This window comes from Crinia signifera, chromosome 7 (assembly GCF_055691185.1).
Source record: "Crinia signifera chromosome 7, ASM5569118v1, whole genome shotgun sequence".
Taxonomy (NCBI): Eukaryota; Metazoa; Chordata; class Amphibia; order Anura; family Myobatrachidae; genus Crinia; species Crinia signifera.
Genome location: NC_139223.1, coordinates 92,548,186 through 92,566,815, shown reverse-complemented (window position 1 = coordinate 92,566,815; position 18,630 = coordinate 92,548,186). Strand labels below are relative to the sequence as shown.

At 38.3% G+C, this 18,630-nt stretch overlaps 1 protein-coding gene across 1 annotated transcript in view; it reads left to right on the top strand.

Moving 5' to 3' along the window:
- Window positions 1-18,630, top strand: part of TMEFF2 (transmembrane protein with EGF like and two follistatin like domains 2) — a 697,773-nt gene that overhangs the window by 613,068 nt on the left and 66,075 nt on the right. The window contains exon 7 of the mRNA XM_083153496.1: window positions 4,648-4,707. Coding sequence (XP_083009622.1) covers window positions 4,648-4,707 — 60 coding nt within the window. The remainder of the gene's footprint in view (window positions 1-4,647; window positions 4,708-18,630) is intronic.

Here is an 18,630-nt window from a genome sequence, read left to right as displayed (position 1 = left end):
GGCCATTTTGTGGTGGTCCTCAGCAGATGAGCAGCGCGATAGGTAAGACTGCGGGGGAGGGGGTTAGCATAGCCCTAACGGCGGGGGGGCGCCCAAAACGTAGCTACGCCACTGTGTGTACCCTGTACTGTTCTAATGTGTTCTATATGTACGGTGCTGGCTGGTGCAATCACCATGTGGTGCCGCTGAATGGCTGCCTGTGGTGTGCGGTGGGGTGAGGCGGGTGAGGCACAGTCATGTCTGTCATACTATCGCATATACCAGAGTTTTGAATTTATAAAGTATATAAAAAAAATCTTATTTTTATTATTCTTATAATTTTTATAGTCAAAACTCTGGAGTAAAAAGTCTATGGCAGGTGAGGCAGTGCCTCACGTTGCTACCTTTTCTGCATATCTCTTATCAAAACTCAGCGACTCTCCAGCAGTGTATACTGCTGCACATGTGTATAATGCCGGCATGTACCCCATGGCTCATATATTGTGTGAAAATCTGGCACTGGTACTTGCCAGGGACTCCTCTGCCATTTACCTCACTGCACGTCCCTGAATTGGCTGCCTGGGTGCTGCATAGCTCAGTAATTATATGTTCCCCATGTCTGTGTCCCTCATTAGCAAAAATCTAGTATATATATATATATATATATATATATATATATATATATATATATATAAATATATCTGTACTGTTACTGGCTACCTATCTGGCTGTGCAATCACCATGTGGCGCCGCTGAATGGCTGCCTGTACGTGTGATGTATATCTGTTCTGCCATTGTTGCCTGTTCCTTTTACTGATAACCCTTTGTATTACAGTATGTGCACTGTTATTTTTAATTTCTGTAAAGCGCCTTGACTCCTGTTGGAGAAAGTGCGCTATAGAAATAATACTTACTTAATTACTTTCTGGAGAAGGTATATTTGAAACCTTTAGTGGAAAAAGCACATCATGACGTAGAATTAATTGATAGAGGTGAATTACTGATTCCAAAAAAAGAAAAAAAACAATATTATTTACAAGAGGAGGAAGAGAATATAGAAGTACCTTTTATTTCCACCTATAATAATGAGTCTTTTCAAATTAAACATATTATTAATAAAAACTACAACCTGTTAAAATGTGACCCCATACTGAAAGATCAATTACAGGAGAAACCTAAATTAATTTTTAAGAAAAATAAAACTATAAAAAATATATTAGCACCCAGCTTTTATAAAAGTAAGGAATCAGAAAACCCAAATTGCCTAAACTCTATATCGAATTCCATTTCCGGCTGTTATAAATGCAACAAAACAAGATGTATAACTTGTCAACACATTGACAATAGGAAACAGTGGATCATGACAGCTGAAAATAAATCATTCAAGATTAAGACATTTATTAATTGTGAAACATCCTTTGTAATATATAAGCTGACTTGTTCATGCAATAAGAACTACATCGGACGGACAACCAGAACATTAAAAACTTGTTTCCTTGAACATAGAAGAAATGTTATGAATAAAATCAAGAATCATAATGTATTTAGACATTACTCTATCTATCACAATAGTGATCCCAAATGTCTGAAAATCATAGGATTGGATTGGAACATATAAAAGATACAAAAAGAGGCGGTAACCATTTTAATATCCTTGCACGTCAAGAGATTTACTGGATGCCTATGATGAACTCAATACACCCTGAAGGTCTGAATGACCAAGTTGAATTGAATGTATGTCTCTAAATACATTTCTTTCTAATACCTCCTTTTTCCTGTTTTTCCATATGAAACATATACCCTCATTCATCTTAATATATGAATATTGAACTCTTGCATATCTTTGTATTCATGTATACCTTAAGGAACTTAATTTTGATTTGGTTTTGATTCAAATTTTTATATTTATATTATTATTTTTTTTATCTGTATGCTATATGCAGATGTCTTTAAGTCTAACTACCATTCCCTTAAGTAAAAATTATGATTTTTATTATAATGCTTAACCTTCATATAAAGACTATATTGATTTAGATCAGCGCCCCTTAGAGTGCCTTTATGTCAATATGACAATCGTTACTATAGGTTGACGACTGATATTCTTTTGTCTGACTCAGTCAATAGGAAATAGCAGAGGTCCTTATCTGACCACCCTAATATTATACATCCTCTGTCTATAGAAAGGATGATAATTTTACTTAACCTTATTTAGCCTCATATAACTATGTGGAAATACTCAGTGATATACTGAGCCGCAAACTGACAGTCCCCCACTTTTGGGTCTTGCGTTTCATGGGACTTCATGGGGCTTGCTTTTCCATTGCTCTATCAGCCGGAAAGCTCCTGACTCCAGAGCCTTGCGATCCAACTGGCCAGAAGTGACGTAGTCGGAGATGGCGGCTGCGCAATATACTTGCGCTGTATATAAACATCGCTGCCCCGTTGCTAACAGGTCAAATATGTCAAATATGCCCTTAAGTTATTACTATTAGCACTTTATATTTACAAGCACTTTATTAAAAGCCATATACTGTAGATATAGGCTATCTGCGCCTTGCAAAAACCGGAAGGTTGACTCAACTTGCGTTCCAAAAAACAGAATTTTGACACGGCGTGCGTTATAATGACCGGAATATGTTTTATGCACATTTTTTTATTTCTTTTTATGTCTATGTGATTATCTAAAATAAATTGTTTTATGTGATACCCAATTGATCATATTTTTCTAACATTGCTGATTCACAGCATAACCAAGCGCTCCACCACATTCCCTTCTTTTCCTAAATCAGGAAATTGTATTCAAAGGCGGAAATTTTCTAAGATGTGTATTCTAATTCACATGTGATTTTACTGTGGGCAACCAATCAGAATCTACTTATTAATTTAGCACCCTTTACAAGATAGTAGACAGGATCTGATTAGTTGCCCATAGCAACATCACATGTGAAGTAGAATACACATCTTAGTAAATTTCCCCCAAAATGTCTAAGTGAGAAAAGCAGATGGCCAAGAACAGAACCATGGGGGGTGATTCAGCTTCATTAATGTTTTTTTACAAATTCATCCCATTTTGATGTTTTGAGGACTGCGTATGTGCATGCATGTTTATGCGTATGTACAGCCCCCCTGTGTGAATGCCTTTGGAAACTATCACAAGTACAGATTGGGTCGGGCAGGGGGCATGCAGGGGGCTGGAGAATGGGCACACCTGCGGTTTCTTGGGCGTGCCCACAAAAATGGTAAATGGGTCCTGAAAACGATGGGTGTCCCCATGCGAACACATGCATGGCAAAGCCTGCACAGGTTGGGCAGGTGATGTCACATGGTGTCATCACCTGGCCCGTTCTCAGACATTTCCGAGCCAAATAAAAGTGAGTATAAACTGACTTTTATTTGCAAACAGTGGAACAAAATAATTTGATGGTCGGTTACCATCAAATTATTTCTCCCCTGTACGCGAGAGATGGGCATTCATTCGCACACTTACTAAGCAGCGAAACACCGCTGCTTAGAGTACCAAGCTGAATTAGGCCCCCCAAAATACAGTAAGTTTGATTGGAACTTGTGAAGGAGCTGTTGGTTAAATAAGAGATGAAGGAGAATATAAATGTGTTATAAAGCCGTTGGAGTAAAACAGGCATGTCCAAACTGTGGCCCTCAAGCTGTTGTGAAACTATATATACCAGCATGCCTTGCCACAGTTTTAACATTCCCTAATAGCAAAGCTGTGGTAAGGCAGGAATATACTTGTAGTTTCATAACAGCTGGAGGGCCATGGTTTGACATGCCTGGAGGGAAGGTTATGCAGGAGGAGAGAGTTCTTATATAAACTATTTGCAGCAGAGATGTCCAGGAGTCAAAGACTGAATCTTGGGCTTTGTTGCAAGTAAATCATTGATGACATTTGTGAGGGCATTGAGTGATATGCTAGTGATGAAAGCAGTATTAGAAAACCATAATTTATTCTCTTCTCTAGACCAGGGCTACTTTAATAAATGCACAGAAAGGGTCAAATCCCTTTCTACAAAAACTATGGGGTACCTCAATTTTATTTTTTAGTTATCTCAGCTCCACTCTAGCAGGGTTGCCTACCCTCCCGGAATGGTCTGGAGGGTCCCGGACATCGGTTCCCCTTCCTGGTCCCCGAGAAAGGGGGGCAACCCTCTCGCATTTCCCTCCATCACCTGCGAACCCCCACCCGGTGGGGGGTCCGTCGGTGAAATGACGCGATCACTGAATTTTAGCTCTGCCTCCGCAGTGCAATGCCTGAAATACCGGCATTGCACTGTGGGGTGCAGGGCTAAAATTATGCGTTCCTCTAGACATGCCCTTAATAGGGAAGCCCGCCCCTTTCCCCTCCCGTGATGGCCCTGCCCCCCTGCTTTTAAATTTCTGACTTTATAGCTTTGCGTCAGTTATATATTTCAAAGTACATATGATTTTATATTAAATGTGTATTGTTGTTGTTGTTGTTATTATTATTATTATTATTATTATTATTATTATTATTTGCACAGCACTATCAAGTGTTTATTTACATAATATAAACTTACCTTTTTTGTGTCAAACCTTTTTAAAAGCTTGTTCCCCCCCCTATGGAATTGATTACAGGTAAAGGTTGTGCTAATAAAGCTGTTAATAACCGCACCATGTATTTATTCATTGCAGAAAATACAACAGCAACCACAAAATCAGAAGACAGTCATTATGCAAGGACAGATTATGCAGGTAAATAAAATACACATTTAACTATCTACTTATATTCTGCTGTGTCCACTTATTATTAAGAATTTATGCCATTTGGTGTCTTGCACAGAGTGACATCAATGACTACAGAAGAACATAATGTTCTGTACTAAGACGGGAAGTGTATATCAAAACATACGCAAGCAAAACATGTACAAAATGCTATTTTTATTTTGTCAGAATATCTATTTAATAAATAGTGGAGATGTGGGAGAAAATGTTTTCAAATTTCCATTTTATTTGGTTTGTTACTGAACATGCTACATGCATGCACTCATCCAAGATAATAAAATATTGTGTGTCACCAGGGTAGCAATCAGGAATAATGCTAGTTATTCTACATAGAAATCATTAATTGTGTAAAGAAAATAAATTGATGAACTGGAATGGAAGGAAGGTCACAGAACTTACAGTATCTTAATTATCACTAACAAGACCTGCTTGTAGTCAGATTGACCATACACATGGAACAGCTGTTAGCCAACCTGCCCCATTGCCAGATCTCATGTGCTTGCACAGGGTGGCAGAAGGCAGCTCCATCTGATGGGGACACATGAGCATCTCACTCGCTCACACATCCCTGTCAGCAAGGTGGCAGGGAGCAGGGGCTGGCTGGGGGAGCTGCGGGAGACTGGTGGAGGGCTGCTAAAGCATCTCGTGCACGTGCCCCCTTCTGTCGGCTGTTGGCAGGTGCAGAATGGTAATATTATTTCGCCAGGACAGCTCAAATGGGAGCTGCTCCATCTGTAATTCAAACTTTTTCAAGACATTCATATAGTACAGTATAAGCCTCTCTCTCTAAAAAGGAAACAGAGAGGTATCTGGAAAATGCCATGCTGAAGTGGCACAGAGGTTAGTAGTATTTCTAGAGAAAAGCAAATCAACACTATTTAAAATGTTTTCCTAGAACAGAAAGTTTTATACGATTTTCTTTTTAGGGGTACATAATCAGGTTAAAATGAATGGTGAATTTTCTTTGGAAAACATGGTTTTAATATACACAGTAAATATGAAGGATCTTCTGCCATAGTATGGTACAGTGAACAATGTGTTAACTCAAAACTCTAGTCTGGTAAATCTAGCACTATATCTTCTCTTCTGTCCATTAGTGTTGGCATCAAATGTAATGTCTTTTTTTTAATTAATGCAGTGCTGTTAAATTGATATACTGTATTTAAGCCATGTTATACTCGGCTGATTTTATTGAAGCTAAGAAAATGGAATAAATGACAGGAACATGCAGTGGTACTATAACAGTCATTAGGCAGCACATGAAAATGTTAAATTTTACTCTATAAAAGAACCAATGGGTCTGCTTTCTTTCTTTCTTTTTTTGTAAGTAATGTTGATAGTACAGTATGTAGCAGCATAACATAATTGTAGAATTGTATAAATATAGGTTCAAATATATATATATATATATATATATATATATATATATATATATTTATATATATATATATATATATATATATATATATATATATATATATATATATATATATATATATATATATATATATATAGAACACAATCTCCGAAGTTGCGCTAGTTAAGATAAGGTGGTCGCTGTTGACACTCGGTTCCCTACTAGTATGAACCAACACCAAAATACAACAACAATAGTGTCTTCAGCGCCCTATAGATGCAATGTCCACTAAAAACAATTAAATGTATAAAGAAATACGCTTGTGGCTTCTTTTTTGAAGAATGTTTTTATTTTTATTTTAGAGAGCAGCAATCAATACCCGACGCGCTTCGTCTCCCTCAGAGACTTCATCAGGGGTTTTGTTTACAATCTCAAGTGTTAATACTTGTGCTAAACTTGATTCAAGCAAACCAAATCACCTGTGCAAATTAGCAAAGTGTACATGTTACCTAGGTAACTGAAAACATGCCTAATGCTAGATTACTCACAGCAAATTAGCATATTATTATAAAAATAGCACTTGAACATATTCGATCATACTAAATCCATACAATTTGTTAAATACAAAGAGTTGACTTCAAACATCATCGCTGTACATTGGCCAATATAAGGCAACTATCTGACATATACTTTAAAGCTACATGGTAACTGTGAAAAAAATAAACATAAAAATGAATAAATAAAAATAAAAATAGAAAAAGATAATAATAAAAAATTTGAAAAAAAAAAACAATGTTAATTGTGAAAAAACAATTGAAAGGACACAAAAACACAAAATCTAAATAGTGCCCTGACAACATTCTGGGCTGTATTAATCCTAAAATTACCGAATAAGATCAGTTACTATAACTCTGATTGGTTCTCTAATCAAAATGTTAGTAGTCAGGGCACCTTGGGTGGTCTTGAAAAAGGTCCCTCAGCGGACCGAAACGTTGACCTCTGCTTGATGGAAGAATAAAACTACTTTTTTGAAATTCAACTAGCCTGGTGAGTGCTCATTATAAACATGCAATATATATATATATATATATATATATATATATATATATATATATATATATACTTGCAATATGCCGGAACTCCATGTAGTATAAGCGACAGCGTGGTGGGTGCACTTGTAATCCTTTCACATATGCGCCAAATGAAGGCACTCCACACGTTCTGATGCAAATAAAAAAGCTGTATTTCAAATGCTCATTCTTGGCTTTTTTATTTGCATCAGAACGTGTGGAGTGCCTTCATTTGGAGCATATATATATATATATATATATATATATATATATATATATATATATATATATATATATATATATATATATATATATAAATAAACCATACTCTGCAGAAGTTTTAGGCATGCATGGAAAAAATGCTGCATAGTTAAAATTATTTAAAAAATAAAAGTGTTAATAGTTCATGATATATGTATATATAAAATACCATAGTCATGAAACCAATTAATGAAATAATGGGAATAATGTAGCATCTACTCTACCTTGTTTTACATTTGACAGATGTTTGATTTGGCCCTGTCTTTATAGATGTCAAACAAACATCACAAAACTGGACATAGCTCTGTTTAACTATAGATTCACTTTCACAAAAGCTAAATTTACAGATTGAGCTGCTTTTTGACTATGGGGAGTATCCAATTAGCCATGACAATTTTTCTGCCGAAACAAATATTGCAATTTTATACCAATGGTCATTATCAGGCTATCAATTCTAGCCATTTTTCTTAAATAACACAGAAGATATCTAATAAGTTTCCTTACTGATGTGTTATTGTGGCAAACTGACACTACTAGGGGTGGCTATTGAGGATTATGAATAATCCTAGATGAGTGTTGGTCATTGGGGCTAATTGGAAAACCCCTGAGTAATCCATTATCAGAATTAATTTCCCCAATACACTAAATGTACTGTACAATTCACCAACAACACTATAATACACAGTAGACCTGTATGACATCATCATAGTAACATTTTATCTTACATATGTCATTCTGCTATACTCTAAATTTATTTTCTTTAAATTGCTCAAAAAAGCAATTTATTTTTGAATTATCTAAACAAATTTGTCAGTAAATAATTTATTTTTCCTGCTACAAGATTATATACAAATCTTGTAGCAGGTTTGCTGTTTTCCTCTTTTGCCTATATAAAATAAAATGTCACTAACCTGTTCAGAAACAAGATTTGTATTATTTATATTCTTAGATTAAGTTCTATGAAGTGATTTTAGACATTTAAAAGCTATGCTAGTGCTGAAATGGCCTCATACTTCTCTATTTTCTCCTTGTATCCATTAATGAATTGGAAGGCTGTAAACAAATTTATACTTCATTTACATAATGAATGACTTTAGTTCAGTGGTGGATGAAAGTGTTACAGTAACTGTCTTGTTTGCCAAGTAGCATTTAAATAGAAATTGCTGTATGTCTGTCCTAATAATTTAATCTAAGTGAAATAAATAAGATGTAATTGTGAACACAAGATTGTTCTACCTACTGTATGCTGATATTTGCAGAGGAATAAATTAAACTCAGGTCTAGAAAACAATGGCCTCAGCAATTTGCACGAGCCACTTGAGCTAGAAAATAAATTACTGAACATCAAGTTTTCATTGCGTTTCCCCATTCTCATATTTCAGCACCAACTCAATAATGGGCAAGCAAGATCCATCTCTGTGACAGATTCACTGTGCATGGTTACCAATGTAAATATCAATAACAATTCTGTATGCTGGATTTTATAAATAAACAATAAGGGCCAGATGTATCAAGCTTAAAAAAATGATAAATTGGAGAGTGATAAACAACAAGCCAATAAGCTCTAAACTATTATCTTTCAAACACTCTTAACATGACAGGAGCTGATTGGTTTGTTGTTTACCACTCTCCCTAATACCACTTTTTGAGCTTGATACATCTGGACCTAAGAATCATGCTTGCCTTCTAATAACAGTGGAAATGCCTTTAGTGCTATGATCACCATCACCATCTAGAATTTGCAACTGTTACAAATTATTTATTATTGATTTATATCAGATGAAAATCTACATACCATGATGTTTTTGGCATATAAGAGAAAACTGAAACACCTAGAAGATATATTTATTAAGGAGAGAGTTTGTAGAAGTGTTGCAACTATTGAGATTCTACTTATTATTTATCTGTCACTTTCTAGAAGATAATAGTTATGGGCAACATCTCAACTTCTAAAACTCAACAGTTTTTCAAAATATAGTTTTAAAATGAAACCTATGCAAATTCCACACAGATATTGCCAACCCAAATAACTGGGCTGTTCGGCCAACCTTAGGGTACTATTTGCTGCACCAGGTGGCAACAATGTATGGTCAGGATAGTCCGGATGTACTAATCGCAAGTATCATGGAGACTGCTATTGTGATGTCACATTGGGGGTGGATTGGTTTAGGCCCTGGGGAATTTTGGTTAGGTTGTGGGAGGAAGATTTAGTGCTATGCACTAAAAGGGAGGTTTTAGGATCAGACTGTAGCAATGTTAGCGTGGGTTAGACTTGCTAAGGCTTTGTCAGGATCATGACCATCAGGATGCGATTGTTGGTCTTCTGACCACTGGCTTCCCAACTGCCTGCCATCCATATGTATTCCGTGCAAATAGATGCTCAATCTAAGTATTTGCATAATGATCCAGCTACATACTGGCCCTAGTTGAATATAAAATAAAGTAGTTAAAATTGTTAAAAATAACTATTAAGCCGTGAGTGGAGTAGAACAGAAGTTGCATGAATTATAAGTTGCATAGTTGCATGAATCATAAGATGGGAAAGTAAGACAGAGGTGGCTGTAAGCTTCAAAAAGAATAAACAGTTAAAAAAACACCTGCATTTACCAGGTGGAGGGCTTTCAGCTTTTGGCCTTGTTTTGGCCTGCCCCTTTAGTCTATCCCCTATTGTTTTTATACAGGTTGAGTATCCCTTATCCAAAATGCTCGGGACCAGAAGCATTTTGGATAATGGACTATTCCATATTTTGGAATATTTTTATGTTTGAATGAGGTATCTTGAGGTATCTTGCATTTATGTTGTATAAGGACACAAACACATGAAATACACACAAATGTATTTTATTTGTGCATGAAACAAGGTTTTAAAAAAATGAAACAAAGTTTGTATATTATCTCAGGTACTGAATGTAAATGCCAATCAATCATGTCCTTGCACATATTTAGTGCCAGTTATATGTTATTTCTTCAGTAGTGCCGGTTACAGGTGTAGCCAGTAAGTTTTTAGCAAATAATAAAAAATAAAAGTACATTTTGGAGACTATGGTTTTCGGAATAATTTGGATAACGGATATTTGGATAAGGTATAATCAACCTGTATTAATTCTGCTGTGATACTCCAATATGATACTGTCCTCCTCATAAAAATGAAACCTATTTGTAAAGCATCAGATTATATTCTACAGTTCATAACAGAATTACATACTTTAAAATCCCTTCAAATGATTTACATGACCAAATTCGGGTCACAGGTTTATAGTTTCTTTGTTCCAGTTGCGTTCTTTTAAAAAACTACCGCCACAATTGCTTTCTGCCAAAATTGATGCACTGACCCAGATTGAGGCCGTCCATACATATAACAAATACTGCTCTGTCAATCACTGAGATTTTTTCTTTATAGCTAAATGAATAAATGAAGTGTACCAGGTGCTTCATCCACATTTACACATACTTTGTATCAGACAAGTAACATTTAATAATGTGCCTACTACAGTACCTTGACACAACAATCTGTTTCCTGCCTTTTGCCTCTTTTTGTCAAAACAGCTAAAATATTTAAAATAAAAAGTCAGATTTCTATTTTGCAATTATTAGCTCCATATTTTATGATTTTGGGGGATATTCAATCTCCTGCCGCCATTCCTGATGGGGGAAATGGTGACAGGACCCTATTCAATGCTGTCTTCTTCGATAGCATTGAACAGGGATTTTGTCAAAACGTGCCTGACTTCTCTGCCTAGAATGGCCAGGAATTGATGAGCTCCTGGCCGCAGCTCGCCAAGTCCTGGCCGCTTCTTGTGGCCACACCCCCTTCTCAGCACTCAGCAGGCGGGACATTATATCCCGCCTGCAAAATCTCGGATGAGCAGACCCAGATCGGGACAGGGTCACGGCTGTCAGGTCATTCTAAGCACCAGCGTTGAAGAGGCAACATCTCTGCGGAGACATGTTGCCTCTTCAACGCCGGTGCTTAGAATGATTCTATTGGCTGCTCCCAGCGGCGCTTCTCATTGGCTGCTGAGCAGCCAATAGAATCATTCTGATGTTAGGCGCTGAAGATCAAACATCTCCAGCTCCTTTAATCATATTGCCGAATGGAGCTGCCGGAGCCGCAAGAGCTTGAAGATAAAGAAGAAGAGAGAAGAGAGAAGAGAGAAGAGAAGACAGAAGACCATCCATGGTGGACCTGGTGAGTAGGATTTACTTCCACAGGTCCAACATGGATTATCGTCGGACAGGACGCCGAGCCCGGAGCCGCCGACACAGAGCCGCCGACACGGAGCCGCCGACACCAGAGCCAGCGACCTACCGACGGGATAAAGATAGGTAAGTATGAGTGTGTGTGTGATGTGTGTATTAAACTTTTATTTAAAATGTGTGTCAGTGTGTGATTTGTGTACTATTTTTTTAACAGTAGAACTACAAGTTACAGCGGGCCCTTTAATGCCCTGCAGGCTGGGACTTGTGGTTCTCTAAGTCCCAGCTTGCAGGGGAGGCTTGCTGGCACTTGTAGTACCACTGTTAAAAACAATAGATTTAACTTGATTTTACACAAAATCAGCTCCATGCCCACAGCCCAGGGGCATGGAGGACAGCCCCGGGCTTCAGCATGGGCAGGTAAGTTCTGGAGGGGGGGGAACCCTTCTTTGGGGGGGTCCCCACTTCCCCAGGACCCCTGCCCATGCTGACCAGCCACAGGGCTGAATGCTTTGGCCGGGGGGACTTGTATAAAAAGTCTCCCCCCGGCTGTGGCATTACCCTGCTGGCTGTTTGGGTCCGGTGCTGGTTCTTTAAATACGGGGGACCCCTAGTCATTTTGTCCCCCGTATTTTGGGAACCAGCGCCGGACCTTGAGCCTGGTGCTGGTTTCATTAAATCAAGGGGACCCCTATTTGTTTGTCCCTCTGATTTTATGATACCAGCACCGGCTTTTTGAGCCCGGGGCTGGTAATGCTTAGGAGGGGGACCGCACGCCAGTTTTTTATTTAAATTTCTTTTTTAACTATTTTTTTACAGCAGAAGCATGCACAGACCTCAATGATCTGTGCATGTTTCTGCCTAAATCGCCAGTCAGAAGCTGGTCTATTTTTTTTGCGATTTTTTTGAAGCTCCCATATGCGACTTTAGAACTCGCATCCTATTACATATGCGAGTTCTATAGTTTACTATGGGAAAACATCTGGATGCGATTTTCAGTGTGCCTGAAAATCGCATCTTTAAAATGTGCGATTTTGCGGTAAAAAATGCGATTTTTACCGCGACTCGCATCCTATTACATGTGCGATTTTTAGAAAAAATGCGATTTTGGTCAATTTTGACCAAAAATCGCAAAAGTCTAAAAATCACACCCTATTACATATCGGCCATGGGCTGGGATGTAATGACAGAGGATTTAAGGGGCAGGGAAACCATTTGACGTTAGAATTTAATGTAATGGCATTAATCTTTAATGATCCGAATTCAAATCAGATCCAACTTCTCACAGTACAGTACTTTTTGAGCAGTGATAAAGAATAATAATTTTCAAAGCTTCATTCCATTTTGGATTGTGGTTTGTTCCTCTTCTAATGCACTGGCTGCCCATGTTTTTAACTCATGTCACCTCAAGCATTCCAACAAATTAAAATCTAGGCCCAGCTTTTTAATATGAAGTAAACACTGAATTTGCCAATTACAAATACATCAGGGTTGCCTACCCTCCAGCAATGGCCAGGAGGGTCCCGGAAATCTGGCCCCCCTCCTGGCCCCCGGCCCCAATCTCCTGCGATCCGCCCCTCGGCGGGGGGGGGGGGCGTGGGTTAAAATGGCATCATTTTAACCCCGCCCCGCATTGCAATGCCTGAAATACCGGCATTGCACAGGGGGCGTGGCTAAAATGACGCGATCACTATAAACAAGCCCCCAACAGGAAAGCCCGTCTGTGGCTCCGCCACCAATCCGCCTCTTTTTAACTCCTGGCGATGGCCCTGCCCCCCTACATAACAGGGCTGGCTGCCCTCTCTCGGAAGGTAGCCAGAAAAAGTTGGCAAGTATGAAATACATACATATCTTTTTATTATATTTAATAGGAGTCTTTCAAACTAATGACACCATTCTTAGTACTGGGAGTAGACTCCAGGACAGGATGTTGAGCCTGAATGCTTTGTTGAAAGGTGCATGGATTTAAATATTATAAAGCCCTCAAGACACACAAGCCTCTTCTTAAGTTATAATTAGAAGCACACACAAGTCCCCTGTCAAGTTTTTGCTAAACAAGATAACACCTTTAAATGTCATCTGTCATTTTTATTTTATTAAAGGCATGTTGTTTACTGTAGTGCTGTATGTTAGCTGTTTTAAAGACACAAATCAAGGATAATTTCAAAACTCAACTGGCTTTCTTAATTTAATCAAGTGTTAGCCATAAACTATGGATCTATGAAATGTTGATTCACAGGCAAACAACAATTACAGTACAGAGTTATTTTAAAAATGAGCATGTTTATTTCTGGTTAAAAAGTCATGGGGCAGTCTGCATTTATGCCTTCCAATGTACTGTAACTGCCCAATGCAGAAGACAATATTGTTAGTGTCTGCATTGTAAGTCTATTCATAGCATGGGAAGTGTTTTGCTTGTCAATTTTCACAGTATCTAAGTAATTAACTGAAGTGGACATAAAATAAAGTCCAGTTGTTATTGACTAAAAGCTGCTGATTTTAGCATTCACAGCTATCAGCTTAATTGTCAACAGAGTAACGCATTATACTATATCAAATGCCCTGCTCTACTTGAGCCCTGACCAAGCAGTCAAACTTTGTGGACTATTGGCTCTGTAGAAAATAGAAAAATAAGGAAATATGGGGGAGATTCTCTAAGCTAAAAATGCGGTAAAAACCCGTTATCTGGGTTTTTACCGCATTTTGGGATGCACTAAGCATCCCCCGCCGGGTTACCGTGGCGGGGGGGCATCGCCAGAAAAATCTGCCGATGCCCCATAGAAGACTATGGGTTTCTACCGCATCCCACAGGCACCCCGCAACGACCCCCCGCCACCCCGCATGGATCCCTGCCGCCCCGAATCGCCCCCTCACCTGTTTCCGGGCAGCACAATGCAAAAAATCGTTGATATGCCCCGCAGTTAAAGAAAAGAGGGAGCACTATTAGTATTTTATGTAAATTGATTTTTATATTGTATATGCAAATGTGCAGATTTGTTTAGGATAAAAGGGGTAGCACGGCGTCACACAGGCCACCCCACTGACAAAGTCCTGTGACGAAACACGTAGGGGCGTGGCTTGTGTGACGCTACTCTGCTGCTGGAGACGTTGCTGGTGGTCCGAGCTGCTTGCCGGGTGTGTGTGCCGAGTGCAAAGTCGCAGCCATCCGGGAGAGCCTGTGGAGATCTTGAGGGTCCCGTGAGTCCATCATTGCGAGCTGTCTTGCCAGTGGTTTATTGTGAAATCTTGTGGTAGCCAGCCCACACCAGAGGGAGACCTTGGTATGGGCACTACTTTCTGCAAAATTGCTTTTATATTGTTTGCACACGTTTTTGATTAAAAACGATATTACACTATCAGGCGCCCCCTCTATTTTTATAGATGGAAATATATATATATATATATATATATATATATATATATATGGAGAGAAGGTAGTGGCCCCAATAATGCGCTTAGAGAGCAGCACCTCTATCGTACCTCGCTGCTAGTGAAGGTACAGGTGGGATAAGAATGGAAAAAGAAGAGTATAGGGGTGCGCTGAGTGTACCACTGTGTGGCTTTACATACAATAAATCAATAAAATGGATAAAAACAAATAAACATTTATTGGTGGTTAATCCAGCAATGCATTTTCATTTCACTGTTTTTGACTAGTGCCACCTATAATGTAGAACCGCGGCCTGATGCGTTTCGTCCCTTAGGACTTCATCAGGGGCGATGAACCAATCTATATAAGTAGTAAAACATGCGGTTATACCATTGATATACACCCATTACCCATATGACCATTATTTGTCACTTATTATAGTGAATAATAGCCATACATATATACATAAAAAAAATTATACTATATACAGGAGATATCTCCACTTTGGGTATGTAAATATTCTCGCATTGTCCAACCAAATTTCAGCAACCTCTCCTACCCATCTTATCTCCATTTCTTCCATTTCCTCCTCACGCCTACGAATGTCATCCTCCTGAAATATCCTTTAACATCAGTTCTTGGGGTATACCCCCCTCTATAAATGTACACGATATTTGTATATGTTGTATATTTTATCATGTTTATACAATCTACACATTGGATATTACATCTGTACATGTTGTATTTTATATATTATCTGTATATGTTGTACTTTGTATTTTTTATTATTATATGTGTGTAACGGCATGTTTTACCACTGATATAGATTGGTTCATCTCCCCTGATGAAGTCCTAAGGGACGAAACGCGTCGGGCCGCGAATCTACATTATATGTGGCACTAGTCAAAAACAGTGAAATGAAAATGCATTGCTGGATTAACCACCAATACATGTTTATTTGTTTTTATCAATTTTATTGATTTATTGTATGTAAAGCCACACAGTGGTACACTCAGCGCACCCCTATTCTCTTCTTTTTCCATATATATATATATATATATATATATATATATATATATATATATATACAGTGGGAAAAGAGAGGCACTCCTGGGACTTGAATCAACTTCAATAAAGACCAATAGTCAGATTTGTGCAAAAGCAACCGCAACGTTTCGAGCTTTAATCGCTCGTCTTCAGGCTGAAGACGAGCGATTAAAGCTCGAAACGTTGCGGTTGCTTTTGCACAAATCTGACTATTGGTCTTTATTGAAGTTGATTCAAGTCCCAGGAGTGCCTCTCTTTTCCCACTGTATATTTGTGTGGCTTTTCCATCCGGACAGAGCACCAGGGCATACTATCTAGACTAAGAGGGAGTGCCTAAGTTTGTATCTATATATATATATATATATATATATATATATATATATATAATATAAAGAACAGAGGGGTGCTCCATGGTGCATGTAAACGACATTTAATAAGGAGAAAAAAACTCCTAAATACAAGTAAAAGCAAGTGCTCGTACCATTAAAATTAACACTGTGGGGACTGGCTACCAAATGACACAAAGTGTAAATACCGGGGGCAAACTGCTCCAGCAAGCCACTCCATGAAATCCAAGATCAATATGTAGTTATTTTCTCATTCAGTGTGCAATTGGGATACAAAATGTTTTTTTTCCTAGACAGAATTACCCCTCCCTTTTGGCACCTGAATGACACACCTCTGATTGAGCAGCTTACCAACCAAAATGTTGTTCCCCTGCCCATGCTGACCAGCCACAGGGCTGAATGCTTTGGCCGGGGGGACTTGTATAAAAAGTCTCCCCCCGGCTGTGGCATTACCCTGCTGGCTGTTTGGGTCCGGTGCTGGTTCTTTAAATACGGGGGACCCCTAGTCATTTTGTCCCCCGTATTTTGGGAACCAGCGCCGGACCTTGAGCCTGGTGCTGGTTTCATTAAATCAAGGGGACCCCTATTTGTTTGTCCCTCTGATTTTATGATACCAGCACCGGCTTTTTTTTTTTCAATCGCACATTTGAAAATGCGCACATTTTCATGACTGAAAATGCGCACATTTTCATTACTAAAACTCGCCCGAAATCGCACCACATCGCACTTTTTTACCGTGAATTCGCATCTCATTACATATGCGAATTTGCGGCAAAAAATGCGATTTGGAAAGGTGCGATTTTGTGCAATATGGTGCGATTTTTGGACTAGTCCAAAAATCGCACCCTATTACATATCGGCCCATATCTACCGACAAGTTTGTACTCAGAGGGAGCCAGATATTTACAATATGGCTTAGAAGAACACTATGCCTGTATTGTCATACCGTACACCTCCATTTTTTGTGACATCACCCTGATCATGCAATCTACATGTAAGGATGCATTTCTATGCACATTTATCTCATTAAGCGTAGAACTTTACAGTACGGTTCCTATGACAGTTTATAATTACGCCCTTTCCTTCTAAGCTCTTGAGGACATTTGTGTTTCCACCCTCACTTCCACTGAGAGACTTGACACAGCTAAATATGTGTTTATGTGTAGTCAAGATTTCTGACATACGCTTCTGGTTTTATGCAACATAGCAAAGCTAAGTGTCTTCTTTTAAAGTAATTCAGCTGACATTGCACATCCCTCAGGCAAATGCAAGATGCAGACACTTGTTTGCATAAATGTAAATCCTAACTAATTCTGAACATCTGTAACACAAAATGTTGTCAGGTTTGCTGTACTTCACATCTCTTAAAAGAAACTTCAATCTGCGAGACTCTGTTTCCTGTAGAAAGAAAAATGTATGATTTTTTAAACCAATTATTTATCAACAATTAACCATCAAATTAAAAAGAGAAAATCACATTTAAAAAATAAGGACGTCTGGTATTGCAAAGGGCATCATATGGGTATGTCTCTGAAATGATCTAATTCTTTTTATTTACAGTAGTAGTATTTAAAATAAAAGCCCAGCAAAATTACAAGCTTCTCCAATTCACTTTGAGCTGTGATAGTTCACATCTCTACCTGCTCCTACCTCCAATCTCTGTCTTCACAGCTCCCTCTCTCCATATCCAGCAAGTATGAAACAGATCAATGTCCCTGCAAAAATTTCTTACACTCTCACAAAGGAGTCATGCGGTCTGTCGGGTGACCTCTAGTGGATAGTTATGGTACTGTACTTCACCGCATAGTGGTGAGGAGTAGTTGGCCCATTATAAATACACCACTGTATATACTGTAGATGTAGAAATTCCTTACATATTTATATATATATATATATTTATTTGTGATAAGTGCGCACACAACCTCCATATACAGCCACCGGGATGATTGTTAAATATGAAACTGCACCCGGTTTGTTTGTTAAGCCTGAAGATGGGAAATAAATCCCGGAAAGTTTCTTAGGACCTGAGGGTCGGCATCTTTATTTCCTGAGGAGGAAAGTCCGGTGAGTGCAGTTTTCGCATATATATATATATATATATATATATATATATATATACATATATATATATATGTGTATATATATATATATATATATATATATATATATCGTGCAGGATGCGGCGGCACTCAGAGACGATCACACATGATGGAAAAGTACAAAAATCTTTTATCTACGTTTCGG